Source organism: Falco rusticolus, chromosome 1 (assembly GCF_015220075.1).
Source record: "Falco rusticolus isolate bFalRus1 chromosome 1, bFalRus1.pri, whole genome shotgun sequence".
In the NCBI taxonomy this organism is placed as follows: Eukaryota; Metazoa; Chordata; class Aves; order Falconiformes; family Falconidae; genus Falco; species Falco rusticolus.
In genome coordinates this window covers 30,862,827-30,879,294 of record NC_051187.1, presented here as the reverse complement: position 1 = coordinate 30,879,294, position 16,468 = coordinate 30,862,827, and the positions used below count along the sequence as shown (strand labels likewise).

Here is a 16,468-nt window from a genome sequence, read left to right as displayed (position 1 = left end):
CCATTCAGGGCTGACAGGCTGCTGTCACCTTGCTGGGATGAAACCCAGGGGGGTGACCCGCCGTGCACCGGACCTACCTCTGCCCGTAAAGTTCCTTTGTCCTGTGATTTTTGTTGGTAAGTCGATGGATTGAGTTGAGGATCGTGTTAACTCAAGAGACAGCTGTATCTCTGGAGTAATTCCGCGGAGAAGCTGAGCAGGGTGGTTAACGGCCGTGCTGGGCGCCCAGGCGCGTTCTCGCTCACCTCTCGTTACCAACGTAATTAACGCTCCCGTTACCCGAGCGGCTCCAGCCGCAGCGCGGCATCGGGGGGCCGCGGGAATCGAACCGGCAGGGCCGCCCGGCAGGGGGCGGGGCCTGCGGCAGCTGCTCTACGACGGGAACGAGCGGGAGCGACGGGGCTGAGGGGGCGGCCCGGGTGGGAGCTGGGGCTCGGCCTGGCGCTGCGGGAGGGCCAGGGGGGGGCGCGGACCCGGCCCAGGAGCAGCCGGCGCAGGGATCTGCCGGCCCCAGCTGGCGGCACCTCGGGGCCGCCCCCAGGGCCCCTTCTGGGCCGCCCTCACAGCCCCCCTCAGGGTCCTCCTCAGGCCTCGGTGGCGGGGGAGGCCGCAGGGCTGCGCTGCCCCCTCGGCCCGGTCGCAGCGGCTGGCGTTTGCCGTTCCCGCAGGGCTGCCGGCTGAGCCGCGCTCCGGGCCGGTAACCGGGTGCTTTAGGCCGAGGCAGCCCCCGTGCGGAACGGGGCAGCCCCGGGCGGGCACCGGTACCGCTCATGTCTGACAGCGCTGCGTCCCCGCCCGCTATGAACCCGTCAGCGCCGCATTCTGCTTCGCCCCAGGTAAAAAAAAAGCAAATTTAACGATCGGAGCGCTCGATTTTTAACATGTATTTACTCATTGTGCTGCTGATGAGCTGTCAGGGACCGCAGGTGGTCCCGTCAGCTTTTTGGCATGGCCTCCCTTAATAACATAAAAAGCTTTTTAACTTCGACCCTCCAGTTTAGTAGAGAATTTGTCACTGCTGCTTCATGTTGAAAGGTGCTCCGTGTATTTTACATGTTATAGAAACTTCTCCCGAGCCTTGAGAACTGCACCATTCTGAAAGAGAGGCCAGAACTCAGGCTTTTAATTGCAGAACTGAAAGATCGTGTTAAGGAACTCACACTGCAACCGCGTCGTCGCTATCAGAGACAGCTGCTAGCCTGGGAAGATGATTGGCAAAAAATGCTCACCTTAGCAGAACGATGCAGCTTACTCAATAGTAAGTCTTGTGCATGTAAAGAATAAGACCCTGGTCTTTTAAGTATTTTCAGATGCTTAGACCCCTCACTAACAGTTTTGCGTCATATAAGGAATCATTTCCTACCCTTCACCCTTAGATTTGGTTGCCTTCTTTCTGAAATCAGAGCTTTCACAATGGTAGTAAAAGCAGTCTGACCTTGAAGGGAGTATGATAATTGGATAGCTCTTTCTCATTGGAATATGTACATTCTTTCTGTGGATTCTTTAAAAAACCCCATCTGATTAAATAAATGGGTGGGACAAGAACAATTTGCAAACATACTGGTGTACTGCAGAGCCCTGTGCCCTGAGGTTTTGGTGCACAGCTCTGACATCATCCTTGAGCCACCCAGCTTGTCACCTGGCAGCTTTGCACAGTCTTGTTTGCTTGTTTGACAGCCGTAGTACAGAGGTCACCACGAAATTCCTATTCCATCTGACCTGAGCAGCTAGGAAAGCCTGCTTTGGAGTATGCAATGTAGGCATCTATTTCTGAATGGCGCGATTTTAAGACACGGGATTAAATTATTTCTGATATGTTTAAAATTGCATGACAGTATCTGAGCTGTCTTCTCAGAGACACCTTGTCTCCTTCCTTTTCAGATGAGCTGAACAAGGGAAATGAAATAAAATCACCGACCAAAAGGTTAAAGTTCTTAGAATCTCAGCAGAATGACAGGAAGACAACACTTGAAAATACACAACAGAATTTTAAGAAGATGTCTCAAAAAGGGACAGATGCAATTGTTCACTGTCAGGCTCTGGAGGTAGGAGTTGAGTAATGGTCTGATTTTGCAGTCTGCACGTGTACAGAATGTCAGCAGCGTTTGTGAGTTTCACTAGTGAGTAAATCCTGTTAAGGCTCCTGAGTTGCATTTGTCTTTTAGTACAGTAACAGATTAAGGTCTGGCTCTGATTTGCTGGAGGGGAAAAACAAAAAAAAAGGCTTTCCTAAGCTAGCATTTGGAGTTTGCTGTTTGTCTGCTTAGTTTTGGGGAGCACTGCTCAGAACCACCCATGCCTCCAAAAATGTCGGGCACTATGATTGCAAAAGGCAGTTCAGCCCCCAGAACAGTCCTGGTACTTGGTTAGGAAGATCCAGAAGGTTTTATTTACAGCTTTGGTTACTGTGGTGAACTGTAACATTCTGAAACTGGTTTAAGGATATGAAAATAATTGGTGTTCAAGGGTTCTAGATATTTTTTGAATGTGATTTGGCAATGATGTGTTTATCAGGATAATTCTTCCCCTCTGTGCAATAAAGCAAAGCAGTATTCTGCGTTTTCATCTGTCTAATTGGCTTGACCTAAGCCATGCAAGATATGAAGACCCTTGATTGCAAGCAAGTTTCGTTGTAACAAATTGAGGAACAGTTTTTACTCTAGTCCTCTTTTCTGCAGATCCTCACAGCTTGCTCGGAATCCCTCATTGCTATTCATGATGTTTAAATAACGTTGCGCACACACTTGCTGGAGAAGTAGTAGCTTTGAATCACTGAAGTAGTAGCTGACACTTATTTCTGTTCACTAGGAGAAAAACAAAAGTCTCTACTACTCAGTTTTGGAACTGTCTGCTAAAATGGGCCAGCTGCAGGCGAGAGAACAGGAGCTTCTTACTATGCTTAAGCTGAAGGTAACATCTGTCGTCTCATCAGGCGCTAAATGGGGTGCAACTGCCATGTGGTTATTGATGACTGTACTGCAGTGGTTTAGTCACCGTTGATCTCACTGCTGTCTAATTCCTAGGCTTGTTTGAGAAGGAAAAGTGATCAACAAACAATAAACTGGTTTATTTTCATAAACAAGCTTGTTTCTTTGATACATAAACTGCTTTGATTTTTACATTGTCTCCTCAAGAGCTCAAGAAGAAAATCTGTGAAGTAGCTGTAACTACTGCGGTAAGATCTACTGTTGTTTCATAAAAATCCATACATAGGATGTATTCCTGATTATTGTTTTATTTTCTTTCATATTTCAGGACAAGGCTATACTTGAAGCAACTGATGACATAACTGAGTTTACATCTAAATTCAGAGAGCTGGAAAGTGCATTGCGTGCAGCAAAGACAGAGGAATTCCATCTCAACAAAGAAAAGCAAGACCTCAAAATGAGTCTGAAAGAACTAATACTTGAAATAAATAAGCTGAAAGGTAAATGTTTATACTGGACACCTAATTTAGACCAGCATGTTTCCTTTTCATTCTGGGAAATACTACATTTTGTTTTAAAGATGACCTCTGTGAAAAGATGAAAGAAAATAATAAGCAGCAGGAAGAAATAATTCACCTCAAACAAGAAAATGTCTGCTTGAGGACCGAGCTCGCACTTCTTGGTAAGTGTGGGCAGCTGGCTTTTCATGCCTTACTTTCAACAGCTCAGAGACTTCTAGACCAGAGTTCACTAATACCTGTGAAGGAGGCAGCTTCTTACCTAGCTTTCTTGTAGTTTAATAAAGGTATATACCTTTGTGTGTTATTCTTCTGTGAAAGCAGTATCTAGGGCTTCTGCAGGGACAGTTAATAATATCTTGTAAAAGCACAAAGTTCAATATGATTTCGTATGGAGGAGTGAATGGCTCAGGGGATTTTCTCTTGAAGAGTTTTGAGGCTTTCATGTCTCCTGTGGTATTAATTCAATAACTGGGGGTGGCATTCTCTGCTCTGACAGGTTTCATAGAAAATGATGACCTACTGAAAAGAAGCCACATGCAAACCCAAAAGCTTAGGTTCTATGAAATTACCAGCCCGTCCGCTCCCTCTGGTGTTTGTATGGCAGCAGTATGTTCACAAATTCACTTTTTCTCTTGCATTTCTTTAACTGATAGGTTTGGTTTAGGCTGGTTTAATATTCTGGGCTCGGTAAACTGCAGCTTGCTTTCTGTTGGTATCTTCGCTTTGGTTTTGGGTAGAGAGGAACTCTGTGCTGCAGTGGATAGGAAAGGCAGGCTGATGGTTGCTGCAGTACTCTTGCAGACAAGTGATATGTACCTTGAAAGATTAGGTGACCAAAGACATCCTCTGCTGTGAGATGATTGACTTGCTTATCACCCTTTATCTGCCATTACCTTTGCCAAATATTGATCCCATGTCTCATGATTTTAAAAACAATAGTAATGGGAAGTATTTCCTAGCACTTCCCTGTACAAGGCATGAATTGGAATTACTTACAGAATTTCCTTTCCATGGAACAATGTTAACATGAAAAAGTAAAATAAATTGGTCAATGAAGCAGAATATTGCTGCTAGTAAAATAAAGCTTAGGTGTTGGTGGAAGGTCTGAGGAAAATAATTGATCTGTTTAGTTGCTTTAAGGTTTTTGTGCTCTTTTTATTTGGAGGGGAAACAAATCCAATTGATCTTAAGAAAATGCTTTTGTTTTGGTTAGGTACCTGTTTCTACTGCTACAGACGTATGTGTTAACAAATGTACTTTTGTATAAAAATAGCTTTGTTTCTATTCACTTTAATTAAAAAATTGTGTCTGTTTTGAAACAGTTGAGAAAACAAAGAGAAAGGATCAACTTCAGTTTGCCAAGTCTAAAGAAGCATGGACTAACACAGAACTACCAAGTTTGCGACAGGTACAACTCCAGTTGTGTTTGTACTCTCAGATTATGAAAGCATTGTCCAATAACATCAGATCTGCGTGGAACAGTATAAAAAAAGTTAGATCAAACTACTATTAATTAAGAAAAAAACTTCAAATGTACTGTTTCTGCCTTTCTGGGATCTCTATAGAATGCTAATTTTTTTTGTTTGTTACAAGGATTTGTACCATGTGTTTTTAATTTTATTTAAAGGTGCTTTTAGCTTTTTTTGCGTAATTGTATTTACTTGGTCCTGCGATGAGTAAATACCACCCTCACAGCATGAAAGTGGGGGCACCCCAGTGAGATAAGAGTTCACCAGTGCATGTGTGTGACCAGAGAGTGCCAGGCTCCAGAAGTCACGTGAAAGGCAGTGGGGAGTGACGCGTACTCACACACGTGCCCAAGGTGAACTTAGGCAGCATAAAGGGGCACGGTGTCCTGAAAGATTTGTTTTTCAAGAGAGCTTTAAACCCAGTGTTTTCACCTGGGCTTCTCAAGGCATGTTTTTTTCATTGCAAGTAATTGATCAGTGTGTTATCCTATACATTAGCTTTACAAAAAAATCCCCTGCAGTGAAAGCCAAGTACCATAATTGTCGTTCGTGTCCTGTAATTCTGCATAACTTCAAACAACATGATAACAACACGGATTAAATATCAAATAACAGCAATGATATTGTATTTATGGCTCAGTGTCGTTCCATCTTAGAACAACACTGCAGTCATCTTCTAGAAATACTGTTTATTGCTGCAAAACGTTTTTCTAAATACATGCAGAGATGGCCACTTAGATTTGGAAGGCTTGTAAAATAGTTGGACTACAGATACTGTTTATAAAAATGTTTTGAGCTTATTTTTGGAAGGCAGACATGTTAGTACCTGATGACAACGTTCCTGCATTCCAGACTTCCACTAAATGTGCATGACTGTCTTTAAACAGATCTATGTAAAACAGCAGCGTGACTTGCAATTTCTTCATGTCAGTTTGGAGAGCTCTCAGGAATTAAGGCAAAACCATGAAAAGGCAGCACATGAAAGAAGGTAACTTTTTAAAATTTTATTTTCCTTTTTTTTCCTTTTTTTTTTTTTTTTTTGAGTAGTTTATTCTTGGAGAGAGACTTCACTGCTGAGCCACAACTACCATCCTAAAATAGATGTGTGCTGTGTCAAGGTGGCTTTGCTGGACTCAAGCACAATCATCCCAGTGAAGCTGTTAGATACCATTATTTGACTTGGTCAGGAGGCACCATGGGTATCAGGCACAGGATAAAGTGCTGTATGCAGGCCGGACTGTTAATGAGGTGTTTAAAAATGGAATAGTCTGGTGGTAGGGGTCTTAATCTGGCCCGCTACTACTTTTGTTTAAAAATTAAAGGTGGTTTTGCTTTCAGATTAGGAAAATGGTGCACACCCTGGAGGGTCAGACAGAATCACTACACTATTTAAAACGTGAGGGAAGTCTCAGACCGATTTTGGAAAGTAACAGCCAAATCTGGACAGGCTTCTGTCAGGTTTTGGCAGGATACCGCGCTGCCTGTTGGTTTATGAACTACCTCAGAACTGTGGGTACAGCTTCCAGTTAATGCATAGCTTTGACCTTGAGTACAATTGTGTACGCTCTTTAAATGTAGTATTTCTTAGAGTTTTCTTTATCTGGCATCATTGTACCATGGGTATGGGCTTCTCTGCCCCTGAACGTAACAGCGAGACAGACACGGTTAGGACTGAGGGCGCACACGGAATGTGTGAGGAGTGTGGAACTGCCCAAGTTCCAAAACGTAGGGTAAAAACCACCTCTGAGATGTATGAAGTAGATAATAGACTGTTACTGGATGCATCAGACTTGGAGGAAACCTCAGTGCACTTACACCGGTGTCAAAAAGTTGTGAAAGCCTTGGCTGCCTTTATGGAAGAAGAAGAAGAAGAAAAGCAGGATGTTGCATCAAGCTCTGATGAGCTAGGCAGCAAAGTATTTTGTGAGGCAAACAACACAAGGCCATTGAGAAAGAGGGAAATTTTGGAGGATGGAGTGGAAAGCAGAAACCAACAAACATCTGAGTCATCTTTACCTGAATATGGACATTGTCTTAACGTCAGTTCTTGTGTAGATTCACAAAGTACTTTGATCCTGAGCACCATCACAGCTGACAAAACTGATAATAAAAATAAAACACGGGAAGAGAGAAGTGGAATTCTGTTTGGCCAAAAAAGCAGAGACTCCTGCTGCAGTTGACAAGCCTGAATCTGATTCCTGTAGTAGTAACTTCACCATAAAAGAAGAGGCATGGTGGAAGCCAGTATCAGATGCAGGATGGCTGAAGATTTTCTAACCCGTGAAAGGAGATGGAAGTATACGGCATGGAAAAGATTGCAGCTGTCTCATGCACAAGAGGTGAAATGTGCTACCTCAAAAAGGTTATGTGCTTGTTATGTTTAAGAAATAGGTACAAGCTGGAGTTCTCTGGAAACCTGGGTGTACAAGCTCTCAGTCATTTGTATTATCTCAAGTGATGTGTAAAGTAACTGCTGTTTTAAGATTAGTCTACCAACCTGAAAAGCAGGAAATGTGAAATAAGTTGAAATAGCTGGTAAGGTATCATGATTGTATTTTTATGCATTTATTTTTTCACTTCTCTTTCCCCAAGAGCTGCATGGGTAGGAGAAACTGCAATGCCATGTAACTTGCCAAATAAACTAATTGAGAAAAATGCAGATTTAAAAAATCTTAGGTTGCTTGTAAATCTACTGGGTAAAATACGTTCTGACCAGAGTTGGACTTCTACAGGGATGTTTCTGTAAGGCAAGAAACAAACTTAGATTTTGTGTGATGCTTTAGTGGCTGTGTTATTTCTGTTGAGAAATCACACAGTGGCTGGGCAAGAATGTAGGACACAGCTCTTCCGCACAGGCTGCTTTCCCCACTCAGGGCAAGAAAATGAGATGGCAATATTTAAGGACAGCAATCTGTCCACTCTCCAGTGCCTCTTTGATCATGGGATTCACTCCCTGTGTTTATGTTGGGGGAGGAGAAAAGACATTTGGCTGGGGATGAGCAGAATGAGGTTTCCAATCCTGAGAAGTGTCAGAAAACTACTCAGGTGTCTTAGTGGTATTGGAAGGTATGCGAGATACAAATGCTTTGCTTTTATGGAGGTGGTTTTGTGCCTGCACAAGCAAGGGCATTCAGAGCTGTGACTCTCTGTGCGTTTGTTGTGTTGGTTCCTCTGTTTCCTTTCAAAAAATTGACTGATTTACCAAATCTAGAAGGATTTCTGAAGTTTTACAGATATTTCATAACTGCCTTTTAGACAGACAGAAGCAGCTTTTCAGCTGGTAGTTTGACAAGGATGATAAATGAACAGCTGTTTAAACCTGCTCAGAATTTTAGCCAGCAAGTCTGCCCAACATCCAAACAAATTAGTGTTATGGAATGGAAATATCTGATGTCCAGACACTTTCATTGTGTGTTCCTTTTAAACCCAAAATATTATAGAAATTGTTACTGCAGTGAGACGGACCTGCTCAGAAACAAGGTGAATGGGCAGCCACTGAAAAAGAATGCTGGCCTGGCACATTCCCACCGCTTAGCTGAGCTTCGTGCTGTGTGTGGACTCTAGTTTCCACTGTCCATAAATCATTAAAAAGACTCCATTCCCCTTACATCGACCCTGACCTGTCTTATATACTCCCCTAGCAGCACAAATGACATGCTGCCATCCCTCCAAATCTCTTTTTGAGGCTGAATCATGAAAACTGTTCACTTTTTGTCTTGTCCTTAAGGGGATTTTAGGGGAGAAGGAACAAATTTGGCCTGGGCAATGCAGGTAGGGCAGATACCCTTCAGTGGGGGAGGGCTGCTTTTTCCGTTTGGGATTTGCTGCTGGGTTCTCAGGTTCTCTTGATGCCCACATTTGGTCCTAGGGGCCCTGCTAATTGGAGATGGATTGATTAGGTGTGAAACCCAGGCTGCTTTCCAGCCTCTTGCTGACGCTGATCTGCCAGGGAATGAATTCTCACCCCACAAACGGGAGGAAGGCAATAGCAGTGCAGTCTTCAGGGTGGGCTTCTGTTAAGGCATTAATGGCAGAGACCAAACCCAGCATTCCTTCCGGGACTCGAATCTGGATCCTCCAGTTTTCCATTGCTGTGTTTTGTAGTGCTGATGCTGTATTTTGTGTTTAGGGAAGGGTGCTGGCACCTTCCTGTGAGCCCAGCAAATATTTTTGACATGAGTTCTTGAATTCTGGAACAGCCAACAAGAAGGCTATTAAGGCAGTCAAATACCTTATCCAACTGCAAGAGCGATTGTGAAATACCGTAGCACAGGAATAATTTCTGCGTGCTCTTAGCGGCTTCATTTATGTTGGACCAAGACTTGCTGCCTTTGGATTTTTATCTCAATTCTGGTTTTAAAGCTGGAGCGTCAGCAGTTACTTGTTCAGTCTGCTGCTGCTGGACTAAGCCGCCCACCTGTTCCTTGAGCCATCACCCTGCCTCAAAATCAAACCTGAACCTGTGTATTCTTCAAACCTGCTGTGCTCATTGCACCTCCTCACATCCCCTGCTTTAGGCTGCTACCGCTTGTTGCCTCCCATCTCTCCAGCACCTTTCCTTGTCAGAGGCACACAAACACACGCTTCTCTCCGTTAAAAGAAAGCCTGTTGTATCCCAGCGTTTTGCAAGAGGAGTTCGATGAGACACAGCAGACACTTGTGAGCTGGCATCACTGGCAAGGGCTTTTTCTTAGATTGAATGTCGTTTAAAAATCTTTTTGTAACAGTCTTGCTAAGCATGGAATGTGTTGTTCCACCAAAATAAGTATCTGAAGGCTATGGAATGAAATGTTGTAAATTTGAAGATAATATTTTCTTTAAAATACACTTATTTTTTAATTAGGTACCCGATCCAAGCAGTGCTAGCGTGTGCTTCTGTTTGGTTCAGAAGTGTGATGAATACAGAAACGTTTTATTTTGGGGAGGTGGTTGCTCTTTTATTGATTTTTAAAAGCCGTATGAAGTGGAAATTAGCAGTTGGAAATGAACACTGCATAGCTTGCCAGTGCCAGCAGAAACCGGGACACATCTTTGTACAAGCCACAGACAGCACTGGGTCTGGGTGAAAGCATGGCACGGGACGGAGGGCAGGCTGAGGGTGCTGCTGGGATCCTGTACTGCTAGAGTAGATTATTGAGATAATTTAAAACAGCTTTTATGATTTCTAGTCTTAATTTGTGATTCATTGGTGCTGGACCTGAGTGAGGGATTTGGTACATTTTGATAAAAAGGTGCTTTAAGGAATTGAGAACTGGTTTTCTCTAGGGTCAGCTATAATAAAGTGAACTTTTAGTGTAGGAAAGGTGTGAGAGAGACATTTCAATTATTTGGCACGTGTATTAAGAGCTAAAGACCTTTTGTATTAGGACAAGCTTGGGATGGCTGTGAGTCAAGTGTCTGGACAGTAATAATGTGCAGGGTACAACTTGTTGCTTTAACTGACATTTAAATTGCTTTTCAGATATTCCTAAATACACTCAGCTATACCCAGCGCTAAGTTAATATTTTTTGTTTCACTTTAAAACCTCAGGGAAGATGTATGGCAACAGGTCATATGCTTCATCTCTGCACTGACACGGTAGTCAGGCAACTGACTTTTTGGTTTAATCATAGTTTGTCTGAACAGCACTTTATCATGTGCTGCTGTCTTTTAAAAATAAATAAAATAAAGCCTTTTGGGGAAAGCGATCCTGTGATCTCTGAGATAAGATGATGACTTCAAAAGGCTCTGAAATTCCCTTGAAAAGTACACCTACAAAATATTAATTTGTCTAACGGTTGATTAAAAAAAAACCAAAAGGGAGTAGGGTTGGAGAGCAGAAAGAGTACCAGAGCATTGGGAGGAACTAGATACTGCCTTTTGTGTGCTCTTTGCGAGGTTAACTAGACACTCAAGCACACGGTGACGTAGCTGTTCTTGAAACTGGTTGAATGTCAAACCGTTGCCCTCAGAGGTTGAAACTGATCTATTGAAGCTGTTAAACATGGGAACCACTCTGAGGAACAATGTAATCTCAGGTGCTTGATGGTTTTCTTGGCTCAGGGCCCATAATTATTTATGTTACCTTGTCCCATGATTTTCCTTTGAAAGCTTAAAAAGGATGCTGATACTGTTTCTGGCAATGTCTTAATTTTTTTAACAGCGAAGAAAATATGGATCTGAATTCTTTTCACTCGGATGCTCCCTTTTTGACATCCACTCAGAAAGAAGGCAGGCCTCAAAGATATGAGAAATTCTCTGGTCAAGGCTTCCCACTGAAGATCAATAACCTTTTAGTGCCGGAGCCAGCAAACAGATGTTGCAGTGCTGCCATGGACCAAGTCAGTATTTTATTGCAGAATGTACTTCATTAATTTTAAGGGGAATTGTGACTCGTGGTAGGAAAGCAAATGTCTGCCGGCATGGAAGAGCTAGGGACTCAAATGATGAGACAGCAGGCTTAAAGCAAAGGTGGTAAATCTTTTTTTCAGAAGAATTCCTGGTGGTCTTAATATGTCTAGACAGCATAAGTGAGTTGGGAAAAAATAAAAGAGAGCTTTTGAAATGAAAGGCTTGAGGATAATGGAAGCTGGCTAATTGGTAATTCCAGCAAAGCACAGTATCTGAGTACACTTGGACACAGTTATTAGAAGCTATTGGACACTGTTTCTTTCTTGTTCTGCCTGGTTTTCCCTTTCTCATGTCTTTGTTCATTCTCCCCTTTATCGCTGAAGTTCTGCTGTTGTGTGTGCTACATGCACATGGATGTGAAGAAGCTCAGGTAAAAAGCTGACACTAGGAAAGACCTCTGTGTTTATTAGAAATATCAGTATTTACACAGTCTGGAGCAGTTAGTATTTGGAATGGAGATATTTCAAAATGAAAGTGATGATTCTTGGTATGTTATAATCCTTTGACATATGCCAAAAAGATAATTTCATAACTTTGGCTCACTTTCTGTCTCCCCCAGGACACCAGTTCCCCCATAAGTAAGCTGCAGCATGTGTTGGCCGAGTCTCGACAGATGGTTGCTGATCTGGAGCTTAGCACTCTCCTCTGCGCGAGCCCTCGCCGCAGTCCAGACAGCGGCAATGATAATACGGTGTGTATCGCTCTGCCATGACTAGATTTAGGTGGCCAGGAATAGGAATTGTGAACATCCTTTCCCTTATGCTTGAGTTGCGCTGGGCCATTATAAACAATATCTTCCTGACGCTTTGCTAAAGAGAAAATTCCTGCCTGCCTTAGCCTGAAGTACTGGAATTTTTTATAGGATTCTTTATGGCTCCTCAAGGTCGTGACAGGATTTGAGTTTTGCATGTGTCTAAACAGATGGAAGGAAGAAGTCATTTTGGAGCAAGCTGTAGGAGGTCTAGAAAAAAGTGAACACAAGTATGACTTACATTCAGAACTGGTTTATTACGCTAGGTATATTTGTGGAAAGGAGGACAGTATAGGAAATAGGTGCTATGTAGGATAGTTTTGTATAGGAATTTAAACCAGACTCTCAGCCTAAATAACTTTATTATAGAATTTTTGTGGGCTTATAGTTTTAATTCCTTCCTTGCAGGGTCAGAAAGCATACTCAATGGTCAAAGAGAATAACCTGTCTATAGCTGTCCTGGAATTTATTTTATGAGCGTGAACGCTGATAGGAAGTTTCTGTCGTGAGTACATGGGCAATAGGAGTAACTGGAGAAGGGGTCACTGGTTTGTTTTCATCAATATTTTTAAGAATTTCTGCCTTGTTTGACAAGGAGGTTGTACCATTTGTCACTAGAAATGAGTAAAGTTTGCTGATCCATATCACAAAGGGAGAATTTAGGCTTTTGGTTGTAAAGCAGACTCCTCACCAGGAGGCTGCCTGCTGAAACCTCAGCTTGCTCCTGAAAGGTATTATTACCTCTCTCTAAAAATGTTGCACCTCTTTTATCGTGAGAAGAACTTGAGCAGAGTCATGTTACTGTAAGTAACAGACAAAGCCATTTTTATCACATTCAGAACTATAAACCCTGAGCTGCACTGGGACTGACTGACAGAGTATAAAGGTTGTGTGCCAGCATAAACTGAAAGGATATTTTGTTGAGCAGTTCATCTGCAGGATTTCATTCAGCGTGAAAGACAGCAGCAGTGTAGTCTTTTGCAAAGACTGTCGTGTAGGAGGGATTCCTGAAAAGCTCTCTCTGAAACAGTGGCTGCTTGTGGCTCTTGCCCAGCCCCATCAGCTGCCTGGCTTCTGCTCACGGGTTGGCACGTCCCAGCTCAGCTAAACCGGCCCTCCTTTAGGAGCGAGCGTGACTCCGCTTTAGAACCTGAGACTGCATTTTGGAGCTTGGAAATCGGCTTCTCCTTCGGAATGCTTGCTTTGGTGGATGGAAAATAAAACGGGCGTGTGTTTACTGAGCTTCAGAACCCATCTGTATAACTTTGATCTCCTTTCAGAGCGGTTCTGGGCAGAAACTTGTCAAGCGTGTTTTCATTAGTCTGTGCAGGCCAACTAACCTACGCTTAAAACCAGGTTTACCTGAGGCTGTTTTAAACTGCGCTTTAAAACATCATCTATATCAAATATAACCCTGAAAATTTCACCAGTAAGCATTTGTATGTGTTGGATTTTGTGCCCTGCTTGGGAGAGGGAGAAGAGGCAGTGAAAAGGTGTATCCCTGCTGCTCACCGATTTGAAGCCGGCAGCTCTGTAACTTGTATTATCTGGGTTCTTTGATTTCCACTTAGTGTTTTTGCATTACAATACAGACAACAGAACTTGCAGAAGCTCTTCAAAGAACCCAGTTGTCTGCTGCAGAAGAAAGAGGTGCTGAGCTTCCATTCTTTTCACTGTGATGTTCCCTGAGGATGGAGGTGTTTACAATTTTTTTTTTTTTTGGTTGGTTGGTTTGTTTCCTTCTTCATCAATGCATCTGTGGTATTAATAGAAGTTACGGACTCCTGAGGTGAGCCTGGCGCAAGATTCTGCTCTGAGTGCACTTCCAGTAAAACTCTCATGAGTACTGTAATGGCCAACAGATACTAAGGCAGCAAGTAATTCCTTTAGTCAAATAATTAAACTTTTCTCAAGCTTGTTCCTCATCCTCTCGGCAGTCTAATCTCACAGCTCCATTCCTGAGTACCTGCACACCGCTTATTGTAGTGAAAATCCTTCTCTGTGTTACAAATAACAGGATCACAGATAGGAACATTGTTGAATAAGAGATTGGGAAGTGTTTTTCCGTGCCATGGCTGAGGGCTTTTTTAGCATATTGTTCCTGGGCTCCAAGCTCCAAAAGCAGAATGTGTTGAATTGAGCTGTTTCAAGCAGCCTTGCCCATAGCAGATTGTTTTTTCTTTTTGAATCAGGAAATTTCTCACTCTCTGATTATTTGTTCTACTAATGTGACTTGGATGCTTGCAATAAGCACAATGTTGTCTGTTTCTGAGGCCAAAAGAGTAACCAGATACGGTTAAAATACTGACCAGCACATGAAACCGAATGAGAAGTAGCAACAGTGGGGGAAAAAATCGACAAAAAAAGCAAGCTCCCCGTGCTGACCCAACCCAAGCACATGTCTGCAAAGGGAAATGATTACACAGCAAGCTGGAGCGTGAAGCTGTGTGGCACTGGATTTCTCATACTGATCAGCTTAAATCGGGTGGGGGGAAGCTGGTGCTCGGTGCTTCTCTCTCCATCCCTGAACTGCTGTTCCCCTGTGGAGCCAAACCCTCTGTGCCCCTGGGGAATGGTGTTGGTTTGTGGCACCCTCATGCTCTGCTGTTTCTGCATGAAGTCTGGAGACACGAAGTCTTCTTTCAAAATAAATTGGGTCTGCTTAGTGCACGCTAATGGGGCTCTCCTAGGAAATGGATGCTGAGTAGCTGGAATGCAGTACCTTACACTGCTTTAATGTTCCTAGGTAGAGAGGGGTTTTTTTTTGCTGAAAAGAGCCCTAAGGTAAAAGAAGCTGGAGGTTTTACAGATTGAAGCCAGCACTGTGACTTGCCTCCTGAAACTACTGCTGTTAAAAAGTTGCAGGAGCAAATCCCCCAAATTGCTGAGCACCATGCTGATGCAGCAAAGTGGTAAGCATATGCTTAGCCTACAGAAATAATCTCGTTGAGCTTCAAGTGAGAAAGAGCTGGTGGAACAAACATACCCACAATTTCACTGTAGATCCATGACAAGACTTGGTGATTCTGCAAGTCACTGGCTGCTGCATAATTCTTATTTTCTTTGTTAATTAAAAAGGCACTGAATCACTGTGATCAGTTAAATCCAAAGCAGCTTTTGCAGAGTCTAGAAATGTTTGTGCAGTTTCCTATAGAGAAGTGTTTGAACTGATTTTCTTTGGGTTTGGGTTTTTTTTTTAGTTGCTTTGAAATCGTTGGAGGGCAGGTGCACTGATAAACATGAGGTTAATTTCCTAACTAGCTGATCTAGCCCTTTTCGTCAGTCAGTTGTTTTTCCTTTAGAGAGAGATTGGGTGGGGGAGAGTTGAAGAACAAAGGAGGAAAGCAATGAGTAAAAGGATATATTAAGTTTTGGACATGGTAGGCTGTGCCACTGCTCATAAACTGTGACTCAGTGGCTGGCCGAGGGCACAAAGATCACTCCTTTTTGCAAAACAAACTGGAAGGGTTTTATTTCCTAACACTCCAGTGGCGTTCCTGAGACTGTGAAGTGCTTTGTTTACCTTTCTCTTTCTATTTTTATTCTGATGTTTTTATTGTATTTATAATGTGAAAATGCATATAGTAACTCAACATTTATGTGATTGCTTCATATATTTTAGGGGAAGTGTTCCTGCCTTTTAATCAAGATCTTTTAATTTTCTGCAGGGGGTAAGGAGGTCCTATATAGAATGAATTTAGAGAACTGAAGATCATCAACCCGTCAGCTCCAGTGGAAAGTTACCTCATTTTTTTCCCATGGTTCTCTGAGCGTTTGAAAGACAAGTGGCAAAAAAATGTGACGGTGCGGGAATATATTTTATCTTGAAATAAAACGTAGAGTTATGCCAAGACTAACAAAACTATTTTTATAGCTGAGAGCTCAGGTTAAGTACGAGCTTGTTTTTTAAGAATCTTAAGTGTGTAATTGTTACAACATGGGAACTGTTTTTCTTCTTTTTGTTGTGTTTCTTTTTTTTTGTGGTGGCTCAGAAATATGGATAGAGTATGACACAGCCAGGCATTCATGGTTTTTTTTAGTTTATTCTTGTTGTTCTGGACTTGTTGCCATGTAGAGAGAGATGAATAATGTTTATAGGAAGTTCCTAATTAGTCTTGGAAGCAGGAACTGCCTCCTGCATAGCTGTCACCCCCGAGATGGGCAAAACAGCCCTCCCCCGGTCAGGAACTAGTTATTGTAAGAAAAGCTTCTAACGAGCTCGGTTAGTTAGTTAGTGGGCTCTGTAAGTGCTGTATGGCAGCAGCCACCTGTGGTGTGACTGGCTTTTGCGCATTTCGGCTGGTTTTCTCTGTGATAACGAAACATGTCTTACCCAACAGTCAAAATCGGAACTTCTTTTTTCACTAAAAGATGAAATCAGCTGCTAAAGGTGATACTGTTGTGTGTTT

General features: G+C 42.7%; 1 protein-coding gene, 1 long non-coding RNA gene and 1 pseudogene across 8 annotated transcripts; 2 read left to right on the top strand and 1 right to left on the bottom strand.

Annotated features, from left to right (window-relative positions):
* Positions 1–389: 389 nt before the first annotated feature.
* On the top strand, positions 390–16,448 carry CCDC62 (coiled-coil domain containing 62). 7 transcript variants are annotated; one of them, XR_005102280.1, is made up of 13 exons: positions 390–836; positions 1,063–1,258; positions 1,882–2,045; positions 2,809–2,910; positions 3,256–3,427; positions 3,508–3,609; positions 4,771–4,856; positions 5,805–5,905; positions 11,061–11,238; positions 11,868–11,999; positions 13,652–13,756; positions 14,806–14,971; positions 15,728–16,448. XR_005102280.1 is itself a non-coding variant. In XM_037375423.1 (12 exons), exons 1-11 carry the CDS (start codon positions 771–773, stop codon positions 13,736–13,738), a joined length of 1,386 nt encoding a protein of 461 aa, XP_037231320.1. In that variant the 5' UTR covers positions 390–770; the 3' UTR covers positions 13,739–13,756; positions 14,806–15,721. The 7 variants fall into 7 exon arrangements, 3 of the variants coding, with proteins under 3 accessions (XP_037231320.1, XP_037231319.1, XP_037231321.1); XM_037375423.1 differs by lacking the exon at positions 15,728–16,448 and having other exon boundaries at positions 14,806–15,721; XR_005102278.1 differs by lacking the exon at positions 14,806–14,971 and having other exon boundaries at positions 391–836; positions 13,652–13,848.
* LOC119142460 lies at positions 870–1,542 on the bottom strand. The gene is made up of 2 exons (XR_005102284.1): positions 1,230–1,542; positions 870–1,095 (listed from the first exon to the last, which is right to left on the bottom strand). It is a non-coding gene; the product is annotated as an uncharacterized LOC119142460 (long non-coding RNA).
* Positions 6,312–11,054, top strand: LOC119142456 (annotated as a pseudogene).
* Positions 16,449–16,468: the final 20 nt, after the last annotated feature.

Bases quoted from the DNA above. Each gene is read 5' to 3' on its own strand.
- CCDC62 (XM_037375422.1), top strand. From the start codon at position 771: ATGTCTGACAGCGCTGCGTCCCCGCCCGCTATGAACCCGTCAGCGCCG. The intron at 3,428-3,507 runs GTAAATGTTTAT...TTTGTTTTAAAG, and splicing joins TGAAATAAATAAGCTGAAAG to ATGACCTCTGTGAAAAGATG. The intron at 3,610-4,770 runs GTAAGTGTGGGC...GTTTTGAAACAG, and splicing joins GACCGAGCTCGCACTTCTTG to TTGAGAAAACAAAGAGAAAG.